The 17649-nt window shown below is 39.1% G+C and overlaps 1 protein-coding gene across 1 annotated transcript in view; it reads left to right on the top strand.

The window, feature by feature from the left end:
• The first annotated feature begins 430 nt into the window (after positions 1 to 430).
• Positions 431 to 17649, top strand: part of STMN2 (stathmin 2) — a 60765-nt gene continuing 43546 nt past the window's right edge. Inside the window, exon 1 of the mRNA XM_067553579.1 lies at positions 431 to 576. Within this exon, the coding sequence (XP_067409680.1) occupies positions 558 to 576 (19 nt within the window). The 5' untranslated portion in view covers positions 431 to 557. The remainder of the gene's footprint in view (positions 577 to 17649) is intronic.

The raw sequence follows: 17649 nt of genomic DNA, 5'->3' as shown, positions 1-17649 counted from the left end.
GCAACAGCCAAATACACAGTAATGTAATGTGCAGAAGCACAACAAGGTAAACAACTGTTATTGCCGAAACGACTCCGAAAACCTGTGAATTACTCCTCCCTTTGTCGGATGGGTCTGAAAACGTGTTTAAAAATGCATTGGTGCATATTTCCAGGTAGCAACAGCCGAGCTTTCAACCCCAACAGGCTTTTCATGTAAGACATAAAACATTTGACATGGACTGTACTATTAAAATTAGAAGGTGGGGGGAGAGGCATTCAAGGACTGCTTTCCATTTCAAACTCCATTCTGGCCCTTTGTGCTCCAGCACCATTGGTGGATCAATATTTAATGCTTGGAGACTCTCGCTCCGCGGGAGTCATGTCAGGGGACCTCTGGAGCCAATCTGCTTGGGTAGAGGAGTGATAATTATTCATGGGCTCCTGCCTCTTGCTCCTTCTCTTGCACAGCCCCAAGCTGCTGACTCAGTGCCTTATTCAGTCTTCTCTCTCGCGCGCGCCACTGCTGTAGCTGGACCCCTTTGCCTTCACCGCCTCGGAGAATCTGCACATCCCACCATGGCTAAAACAGCAATGGGTAAGAAACCGCCTCTCTTTTTCTTCAGCCAAGGCAACGGCCACTCTTTCCTAGGACCAGCAGCTGTCCTGGGGGCTCTCTTAAGAGGCTTTCATGTTTAAAGAAGCCAAGACCATGTTAAACCCTTTTTGTTTTAAATCAAAAAGCCGGGAGAGGGTTGGGAGCCCGGGGCTCTTTGGAAGTCCTAGCCTGAGATCTGCTTACAGATTGCTCTTGGCTGATTGAGGCAAATCCATTGAAATTGAACACTCGTTTCAAGGGTTATTTGATTTTAAAGGGACTTTTTTTTTTTTTTTTTTTGAGTGGCATCCAAAAAGTTACCTTACCTATTCGGAAATGTGGTGTGTGGGGTTTTTTTTTAGCTACTTATCGCCAGGTCTCAAGATATTGATCGCTCTTCATGTCAGCAATGTCTTTGATTAGATGTTCAAAGCAAAACACCTGCAAAGTGAAACGGATCCGTTTCGTGGCTGAAAATGAAAGACGCCCTCTTCGCCCCGGCGACATGATTTAGAGGGAGGCTTTTTCTCTTTTGCTAAATGTGATAAATCCGCCGATCTCCTGGCAAAGAACAGGTCCGCCCTTTGTTTTGAGGAGGGAGGGGTGTGGGGTTAGGATGGCGGTGACACGGGAGCTTTCTTTGTGTAGCGCTGTGCACCGCTGCTGCAGGAGGTCCTGTGGAGAGGGCACCTGCAGAGCTCAGCCTCCAGCACAATGCAGCCAGACGGACCCCACCCATAGGGCTGCTGCTGCTGTCTCCTCGCAGGCACGCTAGGGAGGGAGCCAGCGCCCAGTGGACAGTGAGCCTCCCCAGGCCCCTTAGAAATTAAGAGGCAGGAAGGAAGGATATCAATGCAAAGGCTGTATCATCAGAACAAACCCAGACTGCACTCTCCTGCCTGCTCTAAAGCCTGGACTCTTGCACCTGGCTACACCTGCAGTCTGAGTATACAAAAAAAAGTAGGTCATTGATTAATCAATGTAGCCTCCTTCCATGACAAGCTTTTTTTTTTTCTTCTTCTAAATAACGCAGCAGCTTCTACCCCCCACGCCTCCGTTTTGTTCATGGGTGAAAAGCTTCCAGCATTCTGATTTTTCACTTTTACATTAGAGCGAAAACAAACTGCGTGTGTAGACTCAGCAGCCACGCCCCACCCGTCCCCCCTCGCTCTCTTTATGTGAATATGTTTAGGGTTGGGGGCTCTGCCTAATCTGTCATTCCCTTTGGTATCGGAGAAGCAGGAAGGCGAGAGATCCAATGGTTGCAGAGGTTCGGTGCCTTCACAGATTATGGGGAGCATCCAGGCATTTTAGTTGCTGCTCCCCCCCCCCCCCATTGAAATACAAAGACTGGCTTATTAAAATGACTTTTCTAGACTTTATTTAACCTTCTGGGGAATCACCACTACCTAGGGCTAAAATTAAGAGGCACAAGTAGAATATCCTCCCCCACCCCTTTTGTTTAACTGACTGCGATTAACTGCTCTGTGGTGGAAATGAGTGGAAACCGAGGTTGCAGTGGAGGGTGTGGAAAGGAGAGAAAAGCATTCGACACCAGAGCATTCTTTTAAAGGATCTACCTATCATCAAATTACTTTCTGCTTCCTTTGGAAAGGGAAAAAATGTGGATGATGCCTTAGAAATCAAATAGTTTCCAAATACTTCCCTATTAAACGCCCCCATGCTCCGAACAGCCACACAGAATAATGAAGGAGAGGTTTAAACTCCTTTATCTGGCCCTGAGAAAGAAACCAATCCCAGGTACTCACTACTGAATCTCTGTGGCAATAATCCTGTTTCATTCTTGAGCATTTGTCCAAAGTTAACATGAATCCTCATATGCTAGCTCTATATTTAAAACCACCACCACCACCAGTATACTGTTTCCTTGATCTTAGAAAATCCCTGTGAGTGGAAACCATTCTAACCTGGCATTGTCACCTCTCAGGAAAAGGCCTGGGCTAGCTGTATATGCAAATAGATTGAGACATGAGCTGTGGGAGTCTGGCCAGCCCTGCAGTGATGAGCCCGCCATCCCCTTCCCATTGCAGCATTCTGGTAATCAGTATTGATCATTTGTAACCAGTTGGAGACTGATCACTGCAGAAGGCCCCTGTTAGGAATTCTGTCGCCATGGAAGAAAGAGCTCTTCTGTCTTTGATTAATGATCCTGACCATCTTCAAATAGAAAGGTTTCTGCAGCAGGCGAGGTGGCTGAAATCATTAGATTCACCCAGAGACTGACTACATCTTCCCAGCCTGCCTATTAATTAGGTCCTGATTAGTGAACCTCTTATTTGCTTTCCCGAAGAAATATAGCTATATATTTTTTAAAACTTCCTCAAATATTAATTGCATTACAATTTTTGAAGAGTTGCTTTTTTAACTATTTGATTAAAGATTAAATAGCTTCTTTATATAAACTCACAAGGGAGTAATGGCTCCATTATCCATTTCTATAGTCTTTGCTTTTTCAGAGATTAGACTTTAGAAGCTCCTTCAAGTGCTATAATATAACAGGGCCTTTTTGTCTATTCCAAAGGATTGCTAAAGGAATATTTTTTCTTCAGCATATAAACTTCAGTTTTACCTGGAAAAAAGGAGTATTTCCAATCTTGCAAATCTCCAGATGCTGTTAAATAAGCCACATTTGTTCGGGATCAGTGCATAAAGATTTTACCCACTTGTCCATTGAGGGGAATCACAGCACTTTAATTCATTTTGTACTGTATTTATTACAAAGCACTAAATCAGTGCCAATATGAGCTGGCCCATGAGTCAACAGCAAAACTCTCATCAGCTTAAGCTGTGCAGGATCAGGCTCCCCATAATGCTTATGGTCACAGTCCAGCAAGGTGGTTAATCACATATCTAACTTTAAGCATATGAATAGTTCTATTTACTTCAGTGGAACTACACATGCTCTTTAAGTTATGCATGTGCCTATATTCTACAACATTAAAATAACACAGGGCCTAACTGTGAATTCCTTACTCAAATTAAATTACCTTTAGAGTTCAACAGGAATTTTGTCAGAATGAAAAATTCAGGATCTAGGCTTCAATATGCTTTTATTAGTGGCCAATTGGGTTTTAGTTGTTGTATTAGTTCTATGTGTATGTGTTAGTCACTAGATTTCCTATAAGCTGACCGTATATAGGATTGCCATTGCTTTTAATTTTACTCTAACATGATACATAACTTTTAACATTTTGTTCGAAATAAAATCTGAATATATTTGATGTGTTTGTTCATATACCCACAATCCAGTCTATACATCTAAATGACTAGGAGCAGCGGGGTGGGGGACACTACAGATATAATGGGCTATACATATCCAACATTTCTTCTAGCATTCTGGTAATGGGAGGGTGAAGCTCAAGGGGTGTGTAATGTCATTAGAACTCAGAAATGAGTCTGAAAAGCCTAATCTAGTTTCTCTATGTTCTGTCTTATACATTTAAAGGATATTTTAACATGAAAACATGTTCAGACAAAAATCTTACACAAAACTCTCCCTCTGACCTGGTCCTCCTACATGCTTAATTTTCATTAGAGTCTGTCTAATAGAAACACACTGGGAAACTGTGAATAATCCTTTAAATAATTGTTCAGTTTGATTTCAAAATAGTAATGAACAGTGGAAGGGTGACAGAGAGGGTGGGCAGGATTGTGCCACCAGAGAAGCTCAACCAATCATACTTTAGCTCATTTGCATATTTCAGTCATATTGATTAAAATGCTATAAAAGTGGTTCAGAGTTTTTCTTCTATTAAAAAAACCTATTTTCTTAACTATGGACTCAGAGTTGAATATACATCCTGAAGAATATATAATAGTTGTTAAATATGTGTTCCCCAAATATCAGCATATAGCATTATTGATATATCCAGTAAATAAATATGGATGTGAAGATATTAATATGCATATTGTTGTTTAATGTAACTGTTCAAATCATATGTATAACATTTTAATAACTCAGGATTTGATCCTACCAAGTGCTGAGCACTGTGACCATCATCCAGAAAAACACTTAAGTGGGTGCTTAATTCGAAACCCTATTGATGTCAATGGGATAACGTGTTTAAAGTTAGATTCGTGGCTAAGTGCCATGCTGAACTAGAGCCAAAAATAAATTCCTGCCCATTATTTTGCAGCCTCAGATTGTACAAACCTTCATGGTTTCCCTTCTTAGAAAAGTGAATCCAACGTTTTAATAACCTTTAATGTCAGAAAATTAAAATTAATATTCAAAATGGTAGACCAATTCAGTGGGAAATTATTTTTAAATGGTAATAAAAATAGAGATGATACAGAAAATAATTGCTTAAGGGAACCTAGGGTCCAGGGAAGTTAATGGAAGTTTTTCCTGAATTGGGCAGGAACAGGCCCTATCATTCTAAGCTTTTGTTGAAATCCAGCATTAGAAACGTTTTCAGGGCCTGTTATCAAAATCAAATTATTTGAGATTTTTGGTCATCAAAAATCTGCTGACAAATACTAGTCATTAGAGAAATGAAGACTTCATGTTATGTATAGTCACTTCCTGTTTTTAAAAAGTAAAAGACAAGTCTTACTTTTCATGTAATTCAGTTGGCAATTTTAAAAAACAGCTCATATTGTCCAGAAATTACTGGATTTCATATGACCTCATAGCATTACTTCACATGACACCTGATGCTTCTGGACATGGGTGTGACCTCATATATTACATCATCCCATGCATGACATCACATAATTTTCTGGGCAAATAAACATAAAATGCAAAAGACTGAAAATTTCTCAGAAGTCCATTCACCCACAAATATCTTCTGAACCTTTTTATTCCATCTCAAACTGTTTTTATACTAAAGGCTTTGCATTTATATATAATTCACGTGTATCAATTTTGGTTTTTCATCAGCAAGTAATTTAGGATTTTATTTTTTGCTCATTTCTTTCTGTTTGCAATTTAATGCTACATTTCACTAGATTATGTTTTACACAGATATTCTTTATTATTAAATAATGACTGCATAGGTAGCTACAGTGCAAAACTGCTAGAATATAATTATTTTCTTATAGTAATATTTATTTGTTTAAGAATGAAAATGCTAAATTAGCCCCCAAAGAATTTGTAAAATAATATCTTTAATCAGAATTAATTTCAAAACATGGTATACAGTATTAAGGCTGAATAATCATTCTTAGCATACATTTAAATCGCATTATACAACTTCAAACACTTGTACAAACATTAACCAATTAATCCTCACAACACTCCATAAAGGAGATAAGTATTACTATCCAAATTTTACAGATGGGGAAAATTGACCACAGAAGGCAAATTTTTGCCCTGCCTTGCACCGAATACTCCACCAAAATCAATGGGGTTGTATGGAGTGTAAATCAGGGCAAAAGTCAGTCTGTACAGAGTACCCATTGTTTTTGGCTGTTTAACTTAAGTCACCAGGGCCTGATTTTCAGTAATGCTGATTGCCCACATCTTCCAGCAAAGTTAGTAGGAGCTGCTGATATTCAACACCTCTGAAAAATCAGCCCCTAGGTGCCTTAAAATTGACGTCCAGAAATGGGGTCATCCAAATTTAGTGATCACACTTGAAAATACTTTTCTTAAGTGATATGCCAAAGATCAAACAGTAAATTTGTGGGAGATCCACAGATAGAACCCAGGAGAACTGAGATCCAATCACTAGACAATGGCCCTCTGGAATCAAAGAGCACAAAGAGGATATCTTTTCATACATTGGTATCCCCCAAGGCCCTGTGAATGTTGAGCATTTAGCCTTCTTAACTAAATCACTGGGCTTCAGCATTTTAAATGCTGGCATTCCCAGAAGCACTGCCTCCAAAAGCAATACTTCCAGGAAGAACAATCATCACATCATCAGTCAGTGTTGAAAGGCTACTTCTGTGATATCTATCTCCATCAAAACTAAAGCCAACTGCTCATAAAATAATGTTATAAAGAAAAACTACTACTACTACTACTATCATCAGATGTTATACATGAATAAATATAAAAGGCTGACTGAGGAGATATCTGAGCCATTAGCAATTGTCTTTGAAAACTCATAGAAGATAGGAGAGATTCCAGAGAACTGGAAGAGGGCAAATATAGTGCCAATCTAAACCCAGGGATTTACAGATCAGTCAGCTTAACTTCAGTACCCAGAAAGATAATGTAGCAAATAATCAAGCAATCAATTTGCAAAGACCTAGATGATAAGTAATAGTCAGCATGGATTAGTCAAGGACAAATCATCTCAAACCAACCTAATAGCTTTCACTGACAGTTTAACAAGTCTTGTGGATAAAGGGGAAGTGGTAGATGTCATATAGCTTGACTTTAGTAAGGCTTTTGATACTGTCTCGCATGACCTTCTCATAAACAAACTAGAGAAATACAACTTACATGGAGCTACTATAAGGTAGGTGCATAACTGGTTGGAAAACCATTCCCAGAGAGTAGTTAAATCAAGCTGGAAGGGCATATTGAATGGCGTCCCATACAGCTCAGTCTTGGGTCTTGTTCTGTTCAATATCTTCATCAATGATTTAGAGGATAGCATAGCGAGTACACTTATAAAGTTTGCGGACGATACCAAGGGGTTGCAAATACTTTAGAGGATACGATTAAAATTCAAAATGAGCTGGACAAACTGGAGAAATGGTCTGCAGTAGATAGGATGAAATTCTATTAGGACAAATGCAAAGTACTCCACTTAGGAAGGAACAATCAGTTGCACACATACAAAATGGGACATGATGCCTAGGAAGGAGTACTGCAGAAAGTGATCTGGGGGGATACAGTGGATCTCAAGTTGGTCAACAATGTAACACTGTTGCAAAAAAAGTGAGCATCATTCTGGATGTATTAGCTGGAATGTTGTAAGCAAGACATGAGAAGTAATTATTCCGCTCTACTCCACGCTGATTAGGCCTCAACCGGAGTACTGTGTCCAGTTCTGGGTGCCACATTTCAGAAAAGATGTGGACAAATTGGTGAAAGTCCAGAGAAGAGCAACAAAAATGATTAAAGGTCTAGAAAATATGACCTATGAGGGAAGACTGAAAAAACTGGGTTTGTTTAGTCTGGAGAAGAGAAGAACAAGAGGGGACATGATAACAGTTTTCAAGTACATAAAAGATTGTTACAAGGAAAGAGAAAAATTGTTCTTGTTAACCTCTGAGGATAAGACAAGATGCAAGGGACTTAAATTAGAGCATGGGAGGTTTAGGTTGGACATTAAGAAATACTTCCTAACTGACAGGGTAGTTAAGCACTGGAACAAATTGCCTAGGGTGGTTGTGGAATCTCTGTCATTGGAGGTTTTTAAGAAGAGGTTAGACAAACACCTGTCAGGGATGGTCTAGTTATTACGTAGTCCTGCCTGGAGTGCAGGGCACAGGACTAGATGGCCTACTGAAGTCTTTTCCAGTCCTACACTTCTATGAGTCTAATATAAAGAACAAGTATTCTGCTACTTTATCAATGAAATGGATGACTAAGGGTTCAGCGGGGGACGGGGGGAGATGTGGACTCTCTTGCCTAAGGACCAGACCCAGCACCCATGGTAGTCAGTTGAAGCTCTGCCACTGACCTCAACTTGAGCAGGACTGACGTCCTACCCTCAAGTGCCATGGGGCCCCTGACACCAGGTAGTTGCTTTAATAGGATCTGCTGCAATTCATACACAGACCTGAGGATAGGACTGAATCCCAAGGGTCCATATTCCTTTGATACTGCCTGAGATGTTGATCTTTGTTTGATTTATAAACAATGATAATCCTAAAGCAAGTATCCCTCTCGCTATAGATAGGAGTCCAAATTTTCACATTTACATGTCTACAGTTGTGTCCCAAATCCATATTTAGGAACCTAGAAAACAGTGACCTGGTTTTAAGAGTTGCTGAGAACCCACAACTCCCCCTCAAGTTAATAGGAGTTGTAATTGCTCAGTGCCTTTGAATCTCAGGACAATTTTATTCTACATATGTCTACATATGGATGTGGGGGACTAACTATAGGAACCCGTCTTAGAAAATGCTGGTCTGTTGAAACATAATGTGCTTCAGAGTATTGTGTATCTGAGCAGTACCGAGCACGCATATCTGCTTTGTGATGATGTCATTTTCTCTTACATCTATATGCTTTTCCTTTCCTGTCTGCTATCTGGTAATAATATTAGTCAATGAGTGAAAGTGAATTTCAGCTACCCTTACAGGCCTCAGCTATGAAACTGGTGCATGGCATTAACATCAAGTATTAGGCTTTATTGAACATTTTTTTCATTTTAACATACCATTCTAATCTATGGAATGTATATACATAATAAATAATTATTCTAATGTGAAGAATCTGTAATTACACTAATATTATGTAGAGAAAGGATGGTCTTGTGGTTAAGACACATAACTGAGACACAGTAGCTGGGTTTTGTTCTGTGTTCTGCCACAGACATTTTGTTTAATTTGGGCAAGTCACTTAATTGCTTTGCACCTCATTTTCCTCATCCATAAGATGGGGATAATACTATTCATTTACTCCTGGAGCGTTGTGTGAAATTAAATTTCTTAATGCTTAGAAATGCTTTGAGAGCCTCTGATGTTATACAAGTTTTAAAAAATAACCCCGTGATCAGATCAGTGAATATGGCAACTTTCTCCCTTAAGATAGATTAGTGTTCTATTTCTTAAAGGGGTCTTTATAATCCTTAGGATAGCTTTTGGTTGAGAAATAATATATATTTTTAATATTAGTGAATGGCATGTGTGTCTCTAAACACTGTGGATATTTACTAAACCCTTACTTTGCAATATACTAAAAGACTTGTTTGTGTTTATAAGTGAATTTAGTACTTCTATATACATTCCCAGTGGAGACTCCATGGCTATAGCTTTCCATCTCAACCCTATTTTCCACCACTTCCTAAATTTCTTTAAAAAATAAAATGAAAAAATCCCCCCCCAAAATTAAAAACATACAGACCTCAGCCAGGTCAGATCTCCAGTAAATGATACTCTGCCACCTAAGGACTCAGGCACTGCAGTACCCAACATATATGCATGAAAGAGCAAAATCAGTGTATCCCCCTAGGAAATATTTTAAATTAAAATGTTATACATAAATCAGACCCGATCATTTCTCAAAGAGATTTTGTGGCAGTGAAATTTGTTCATGTAACCCATTTTTATTAGTCCTCATTAAACATCACAAATAGCTATTTGTGTGTATTAGTTCTTCTCAAACCTATCATATGAGCAGAAAGATGAATTGACACCATTCAGCATTTTCATAGTCACTTGAAAAAACAGTTTCTCTCTGGGTACTGACTGTGGAATAAGTCACTGTGGGAAGTCTGCACATGACTCTCCAAAAATTACATTGTAAAGGTGTAACACAAAAGATTGCATTTCTAGTTTAATAGATATCTTTTCTGATACCTTTAGATTTTTTTAATGCTGTCAAGATTGTAGTCTGATAGTTTGCAATATCGTAGTCTGATTTTTCTTTTTATAGAGATAAGTAGGTAAAATTACAACCCACACTCACTGTGGTTTATAAAGTGATTCTTCAGCATTTATTGAAGACCTACATGTTTCCAAGGAGAATGACTTTTTCCAGGAAAGCAAGATGCTACGTTTAAAAAATTAATACATGCAATATAAATAATTCATTCTTGAAAAACATTAATAGTAAAATATTCATTTTAAATCTGAATGCAATTAGGGATTTGCACTACTCAATTCAGTTTATTCACTAGTGAAATTTTGGTAAAGGCTGGGAGCTTACATGGTGACCTTTAATGTGTATTGTAGTGGACTCAGCATAAATGGTTTTGCCCTCTAGTGATGGGAGGCCTCAGGAGTAAATATACTTGTGAAAGTCAAATGTAGTTGAGATACTATAAGTGCTGTGCAGATTTATTAACCTATACATCTTGTAATGGTGCGCCACAATTTTAAACCGCAAAGCCCTGGGCCTCTCCTACACAAAGAATATACCGCCAAGATGTGAATGAAGTTTGAACAACAAACAAAAAAAAAATGCCCAGCCATTGAAAACAAGATACTGCACAAAACAATTAAAGTAAGTCTGCAATAAAATGTTTTATCACATTAAAAACAACCACAACAAAATCAAACCCACATTTAATGTTGTTTTTGGATGTAATTTCCTAGGTATTTAAAAAAAAAAAAAAGTGAAAAAACAGTTCCATTCAGGTTCTAGAAAGAAGTGCTCTCTAATGGTCACAGATGCTTCTGCCCTTGTGTCCACAAGCCTGGCCCCTTCTTTTCATCCTCTTCAAATTATCCCTGTTCTGGTTCTGTCTCCCCAACCCCTAATATCTCCCAGCTCTTCATCTCAGTCTCCTTCCCCAACTAGTCCAGGCTTCCCCTCAAGACTCCCCATCAGATTTGGATGTCCCCCTCTTACCCCAGATCCCAGTCATAGTCTGTATCCCATACTCCCCATCCTAGTCTCTTTGTCCCAATCTACTTGCCCAGCAAGTCTGTCTCCACCACACCCCTTGTCCAATCTCAGTCTTTCCATACTCCCCAACTGGCTCCCACTCCCCACTGCCCTTGTTTTCCCCACTAGTTCCCAAACCCCTCCCCCCCACTTTTATCCCCCAGTTCTCATCTCCCCTTTTCGTCCATCCACCCCAGGGTGCTCCTTATCCAAATCTACTCCCTCTGCTGCCACCCAGGTCCAGCTATTGTCCCCTTTGCATTTCAGGGAGGTTTCTTCCATCTCCTTCATGCTGGCTGGGTGCCAGAAAGGGGGAAATTGAGAGCAGAAGACAGACAGTCTCTCTGCACTCAATTCCTGAGCATGGCACTACAATGGCCCTCAGCAGCTGGGAGGAGCTGTTCAGGAAAAGTCCTGCTTGGTCTCTGCAGCCCTGGGATGGAGCATGCTCAGTGAAGGTGGAATTTTCAGGGAATTTAGCCAACTGCTAACACATCTTTACTGAGCATGTGTGAAGAGTGAGATGATATTTTTCAGAGGTTTATAACTTGGCCAAATTTGGGTGGATTTTCACAGGAGACACAAAAGGCACATCCCCAACACAACAGCCACCCCCTGCCTACTGTCTAGCCCTGGTTCCAAAGCCTGGAGGTGCTATAGCTTCTCAGCCTAACGATTGTAAGAATTTTAAAATGGGCAAACCATCATATATTTCCCTGGTCTTATTCTCTGAAATAGCTGGACTATTTTTTTGCTGAAACTTCCCCAGAAAGTTCAGCCTGAGCCAAACACCTGGCATGGAAAATTACAGCCCAAATGGATAAAGTCTTATAGATGAAAAATGCTGGGTAACCTGCAAGGTTCTTTATTTTCTGTTGTGGTGGTGGGACAAAAACCCTGTGTTAGTCTTTGAAAAATGTAAATGGTTTTAGTACTATTAATTTGTACTGGATACACTTAAATATCTGAAATGTTTTAAGAAATAAAAAATACTTTGGCCAGATCTTCAGATGATGTAAATTGACTTAAATGATTGGCCATGTTAATCATTGGATATTTATATAATCATTGGGCCAGAGAAAGAGAGCGAGGGAATGACCCTGTAGTCCAGTGATTAGGGCACCTACTTAACAAGTGAGAGACCCAGGGTCCAGTCCCCCTGCTCCAATCACTTATTTATCCACAGTAGAACAGCTTCACAAGGAGAGACTGAGGGAGCCCCACTTCAGAATATCCCATATCGCAATGGTTAAAGCACTCGCCTGAGAGGCGGGAGACCTCCATTCAAATCCTTTCTCCCTCCTTGGCAGAAGGGGGAATTTGAACCTGAGTGTCCCATGACCTAGGTGTGTGCTCTAAAAACTGGGCTGAAAGCTACACAGTGGAAACCATTACCACCACCTCCTCCTCCGCTTTGTGGATCACAGTGTTCCTGTGATTTCCTAGGTGCCTAAAATGTAGGCATGCTGATGCTCAGTCTTCCAATGTCTACATCCCCTTGTGGATCCCTAGCTCAGTAACTCCACACAGACAGACACCTGTGCCAGTGTGGAGCCCCATTCTAGTCAATGGAGCCCAAGGATCTGGGTGCAGAGACCATCCATGCAGAGTCATTTTCCTGTGGGTACCTTTACATACATGGGTAATCACAGTGAAATTGACAGAAGTACTCATGTATATAAGTGTTTGCAAGATCAGAGCCTTAGGACTGATCAATAATTTTAAATAATCAGAAATCCATTTCTCAATGCAGTATTTAAGATCAGGAAACAATCTATAGATATGATATATAGTCTGAAGGAAGGCAGAGAGATATCATGAAAGCCTTGTTTATTATACTTTTAAAATATAGTGCCTATTCTTAATCTAAAATAAATGCATAAATGCATGAGCTGGAACAATTTATGATCAGACAATCATTGCAGTTCTATTATGCAAATCTGATCAAAGCTAGTTGTAATGCAGGAGGCTTCTTCCAGCCAGTTGCCTTTATTCTAGTTTTATTACAGTAATGTTACAACTGAAGGTATCTCACCAAGTCACTTTTGTTTGTCAATTAAATACATTTGTTTGCTCCACCAGCTAATCAGGATCCAAATAAAAGCTTGTCATAGGGGGAAATAAATATTTTTCTCCCTCAAACTTTTCATAATTTTCTGATTAAAGAATTCAGTAATGTTTCTAATCCTGCTTCTTATTACTGGACAGATCTGTGATACATTCTAGCAATATACTATTAGATTTGTTTCTTACCAGTAGCAATCAAAATACTTTACTTGATTTATGATTCAGCTAGTGCATTCTCCAGTTCTTTATAAATGCATTAATTATTAGTAATAAAATATAGCATTTGGTTTTAAATCCTATATAAAGCGAAAGCCATAGAATGACATTAAAATTAGAAACAGGTCCCAAATATCACATTATTAACATTGCCTCCTACTGTGCTTTCCAGTCCATTGATAAAATATTAGGTGAAATCCTGGACCCATCAAAGTAAATAGGAGTTTTGCAATTGACTTCAGGATTTCGTTCACTTGATGAATTAAATTATATTTAACTGGCAATCTTCAGCAGTTAGAAAATTTCAGACCTACTTTAATAAGAATGAGGATGAATTTGTGAAGATAAGAATACTACAGGAAATGGACCACGTCAGGTAGGTGGACTTGTTCTTTGTGGCCCACATCCTGATGGGAGCACAAGCTGCTTCCCTGACACTCTTGATATCGCCTCATATATTTTAGCTGAACTGCAGTACTACACTGTACAGACACTGCAATCCTCCCCAGTGTAACACGCACAAAGGATTTAACTCTTTTCTTCAATATCGCTCAATTCCAGGAAAATCTTTGAAACAACCACTACCATTTCTCTGCCAGATTTCTTTTGATACTGAAGGATTCCAGTGGGTCCATTTGCTCCAGATCTAGTTTCCTTCTCAAACCGTGTAATACAGGTGTGATACACAAGAGTGGGAGTAGGAGACTTGTCTTTATTTTCTGGTCCAGTCCTCTGACATGGGTCAAGGTTACTGAAGGTTAGACCAACCACATGGCTGGGGTAAGCACTTACTCACTCCAGTGACTACTGTTACTCCCAGTATTCTGAAATTGCCAGCTTTACTGAACAAAGAAAAGCAAGTTCAACACACAAATAAAATCATCCAGATTTTTGTTTGGGCCATGTAGATGTTTCCAAATATACTAATCTCTGGTTCACACATTTGCTCTAAAATCTGCATGCTCCACCTCCAGTACGATCTCATGGTTTTGTTCAATAACAGGATCCATTGAGCTACACCAACTGCAGAACAATTTTATTTGTGTGTTTTATTTGTGACTCTTCCCAAACAGATATTATCATTTTAGATGCTGCAAACAATGCAGAATTTTCTGCCTGACCTGAAGGCATCTGATCCACTAAGGTGTTCACACACTTCCACTTTGCTTCCATGAAGTTATGTTACTGGGCTAATATTTACAAAGACTGTTACAATGACAGAAGAAAATATTTACAAGGGTAGTAAAGACTATCTCCTCCCCCTCTCCACTCTTCAAGCAGTATAGCTTGTTTCACTAGCACTGACACTCGGGTGTTTGCATATCCCTTGGCGATCTTGAAAGCATGTCTGCCTTCCTATGTTCCAAAGACTCCTTACAATTAATAGAGAAGTTGCATGTTTAGTGATCAAAACACAGAGCTGGGACTTTGGGATCTATTGCTGGTTTTGCCATTCACTTGCTTTGCAACCTGGCACTGGGAATTCCAATACAACACAGAATTTCTGGAGATGGCAAAAACAATGCCTGTAGTTTCCCTGATTATGCCCCAATTTCTGTGAAGTATAGATTTTCTGTATTGCACCCATAACACTGTATACTGATAAGTAAGACCATGCCACTTTCCACTCTTCCCATGTATAATGGGGTTTCTGTCTGTTTTGGTAGCAATTTATTGCAAACCACTCCCCTCAGCACTGTTCAATGGAAGGGGAACATACTGATAATCAACACTGATTTCCAGAAATGGGGTATTCACATACAATTCAGAAAGGATTGATTCTCACTTTACAATCCTCACAAATTCATAGCCTACTATCCGTATTAGGGAAACACACAACAGATCTGACATAATGATTATGAGAAACCTGGAAAATTATCACTTCATCTTCCAGCTCCTGGAGTTGCTGATTCACAGCATCTCTCAGTGCTAAGGTATTTATTTAGTTTTCCAGCTATGTCTTTTTTGTGAACTTTTGAGTTGTCTCATTTCTTTGAATCAAATTGATTCCTCATTTGAGCAGAGAGCCATGTTTAGCACCTAATCCCTCTAAAGGTCCATGACAATTCTTGAGCAGCCTAACATTAGCTTCATCCATTTTCAGCACAGCAGAAGGGACCTTTATCTCTTGAGATATGGAAAGTGTTAAATCCTGACATCTTTGATGACATCACTTTTACTGGCATTTTACCCTGTATTCCTAACGGTTGTGCTGCGCAGGCTTTCAGAACCACATCGCTGGATTCCAGTCTACATTTACACTGACTTTGTTTGTATAGAATTTTTTGAAGCAACGCACTGTTGCCCCACTAAGAGTTTTCATTCTGATCTTTAGATTCTCACCTTTCAGCATTAACAGGTATGGGTTTACATAGCCACACTCTGAATTCATCACATAAAGTCTCTCGTAAGTATTTTCAGTGTTTAATCTATTTCTAGCAGCACATTCTCTATAGTCTGGTACTGCTGGATATGTTGAGTGAAATCCTGGACTTATTTAAGTCAATAGGAGTTTTACCCTTGATCTCAATGGGAACAAGATTTCACTTTTTGTTTTAATAGCATTCTGATGTGTAGTGTTTGAGAACAAAGTCTGAGTAGGGTCTCTGGTGGTTTTCATGTCGTTCGAAATGATCCCATGTTCTTAAATGCTCGGAATATGCATCCTTACTGTGAACACAGCTAACATTGATGTTCCAGCTGGATGCCCAGTTTTCAATCTGACAAATGAAACAAAATTGAAGATTCCTGCCCTCCTCCCCCCGGTTACTCTCATGTTTTACCTACAAGGACCTGTGTTTCCCTGAGAACAGAATCTGCTTGCTACATGTGTGGTGGGACTTGACTACATGTACATCTTTGCATACTTTGTGCAGTGCTTTCAAAATTATTCAAAACAGCAAGACTTTTGCACCAAAAGAAATTTCCCCTATAGTTAAATACAAGAACGTGCTTAAGTGTTCTCCTAAGTTAAGATGCTTTCCTGATTAAGGGCCTCAATTTTTCTACCCCCAAAAGTTGTACTGCTTTAACCCCCCCCTGCCCCGCCGCACACGCACACGCACACGCACGCAGTGAGGAGGCAGAAACATCAGTAAAAAAGTATTTACACGGGTATAGCTATTTCTGTACAGGAAGAAGAATAAACTATACTTGTAATAAAGCCCTTTTATACCAATATAACTGCATCCACACTAGGGCTAGCAATAATAATAAAAATCACATCCCTAACCAACATAAGAACATAACATAAGAACAGTCAAACTGTATCAGACCAAAGGTCCATCTAGCCCAGTATCCTGTCTTCCGACAATGGCCAATGCCAGGTGCTATCAGTACAAAAACTGTGGGTAGACCAGGTCTAAGTAAAAACTCAACTGGGGCCTTCGCTAGCAGCCACAGACTGCTATGATGTGTCATTTATTGTTTTGTTCTGGCATACACATTTAAAATACAATTATTAATTAACACACTATAAATGCACATCTTTTATCACTTAAATACATGCTTATATATGACAGTTGGAAATGTATACAAGCATCCAAACTAACTTTTTTTTCAAACTGATGGGAAGTCTTTTGTTTAAAATATCCTACTGAATCCAAGTTTCCATACAAAATGGGATTTTTAAAATCTCAGCCTGTGTTATCTATCGCATTCTGATATTTAGTCAGTAATGGTGGCAGAATGCAATAGTAACTGTGGAGTATGAAGGAGGAAATAGTTACACATATTTGGCTTTTGGATTAAATATATTTCACGCAGAATGCAGAAAATTATATTAATCAAAATTATGTCACATTACAGAAATCATTTTCTGAAAATAACTAGATCCTGCATGGTAACTGGGCTTTTTTAAGACACTCTATAATAGGAGTTTCTTTAGTTGACATATCTAGGTTAACCTGAGGCATTGCTTTCACAGCTCTTACAGCAATATATTATCTCTCAAATGGATTCTCAAGGTAATTATGATGTGACCGTAATAGCAATAGGTTTGGCCCTAAATGTAATCGTTCAGCAAGCACTGAACATCTCTAATTATGCGAAAATAAAAATGAAGAGCCTGCCTGTATTGCAATTTATGTCATTAATTCTACATATTAATAGAAATTTCTATTTAGCTGATTGCATTCCAGGCTAAATTTATCTAAAACAAACAGAGAAATACACCATGTAATTTAATTTAGGAGCTCATTTTCAGTGCCTGGTGTTACAATACAGTTGAACTCTTGCAATGGTGGCTTCAAAGCAGAATTTTAAAAGTACTAAAAAGCTATCTAAAATTTTAAAATATGTACTTAGGAGTGGGA

Source organism: Emydura macquarii, unplaced genomic scaffold (assembly GCF_026122565.2).
Source record: "Emydura macquarii macquarii isolate MOO-44397 ecotype Brisbane River unplaced genomic scaffold, CSIRO-AGI_Emac_v2 contig_1477, whole genome shotgun sequence".
NCBI classification, from domain to species: Eukaryota; Metazoa; Chordata; order Testudines; family Chelidae; genus Emydura; species Emydura macquarii.
The sequence above is the reverse complement of the archived record's forward strand: the minus strand, read 5'-3'. Positions and strand labels throughout refer to the sequence as shown.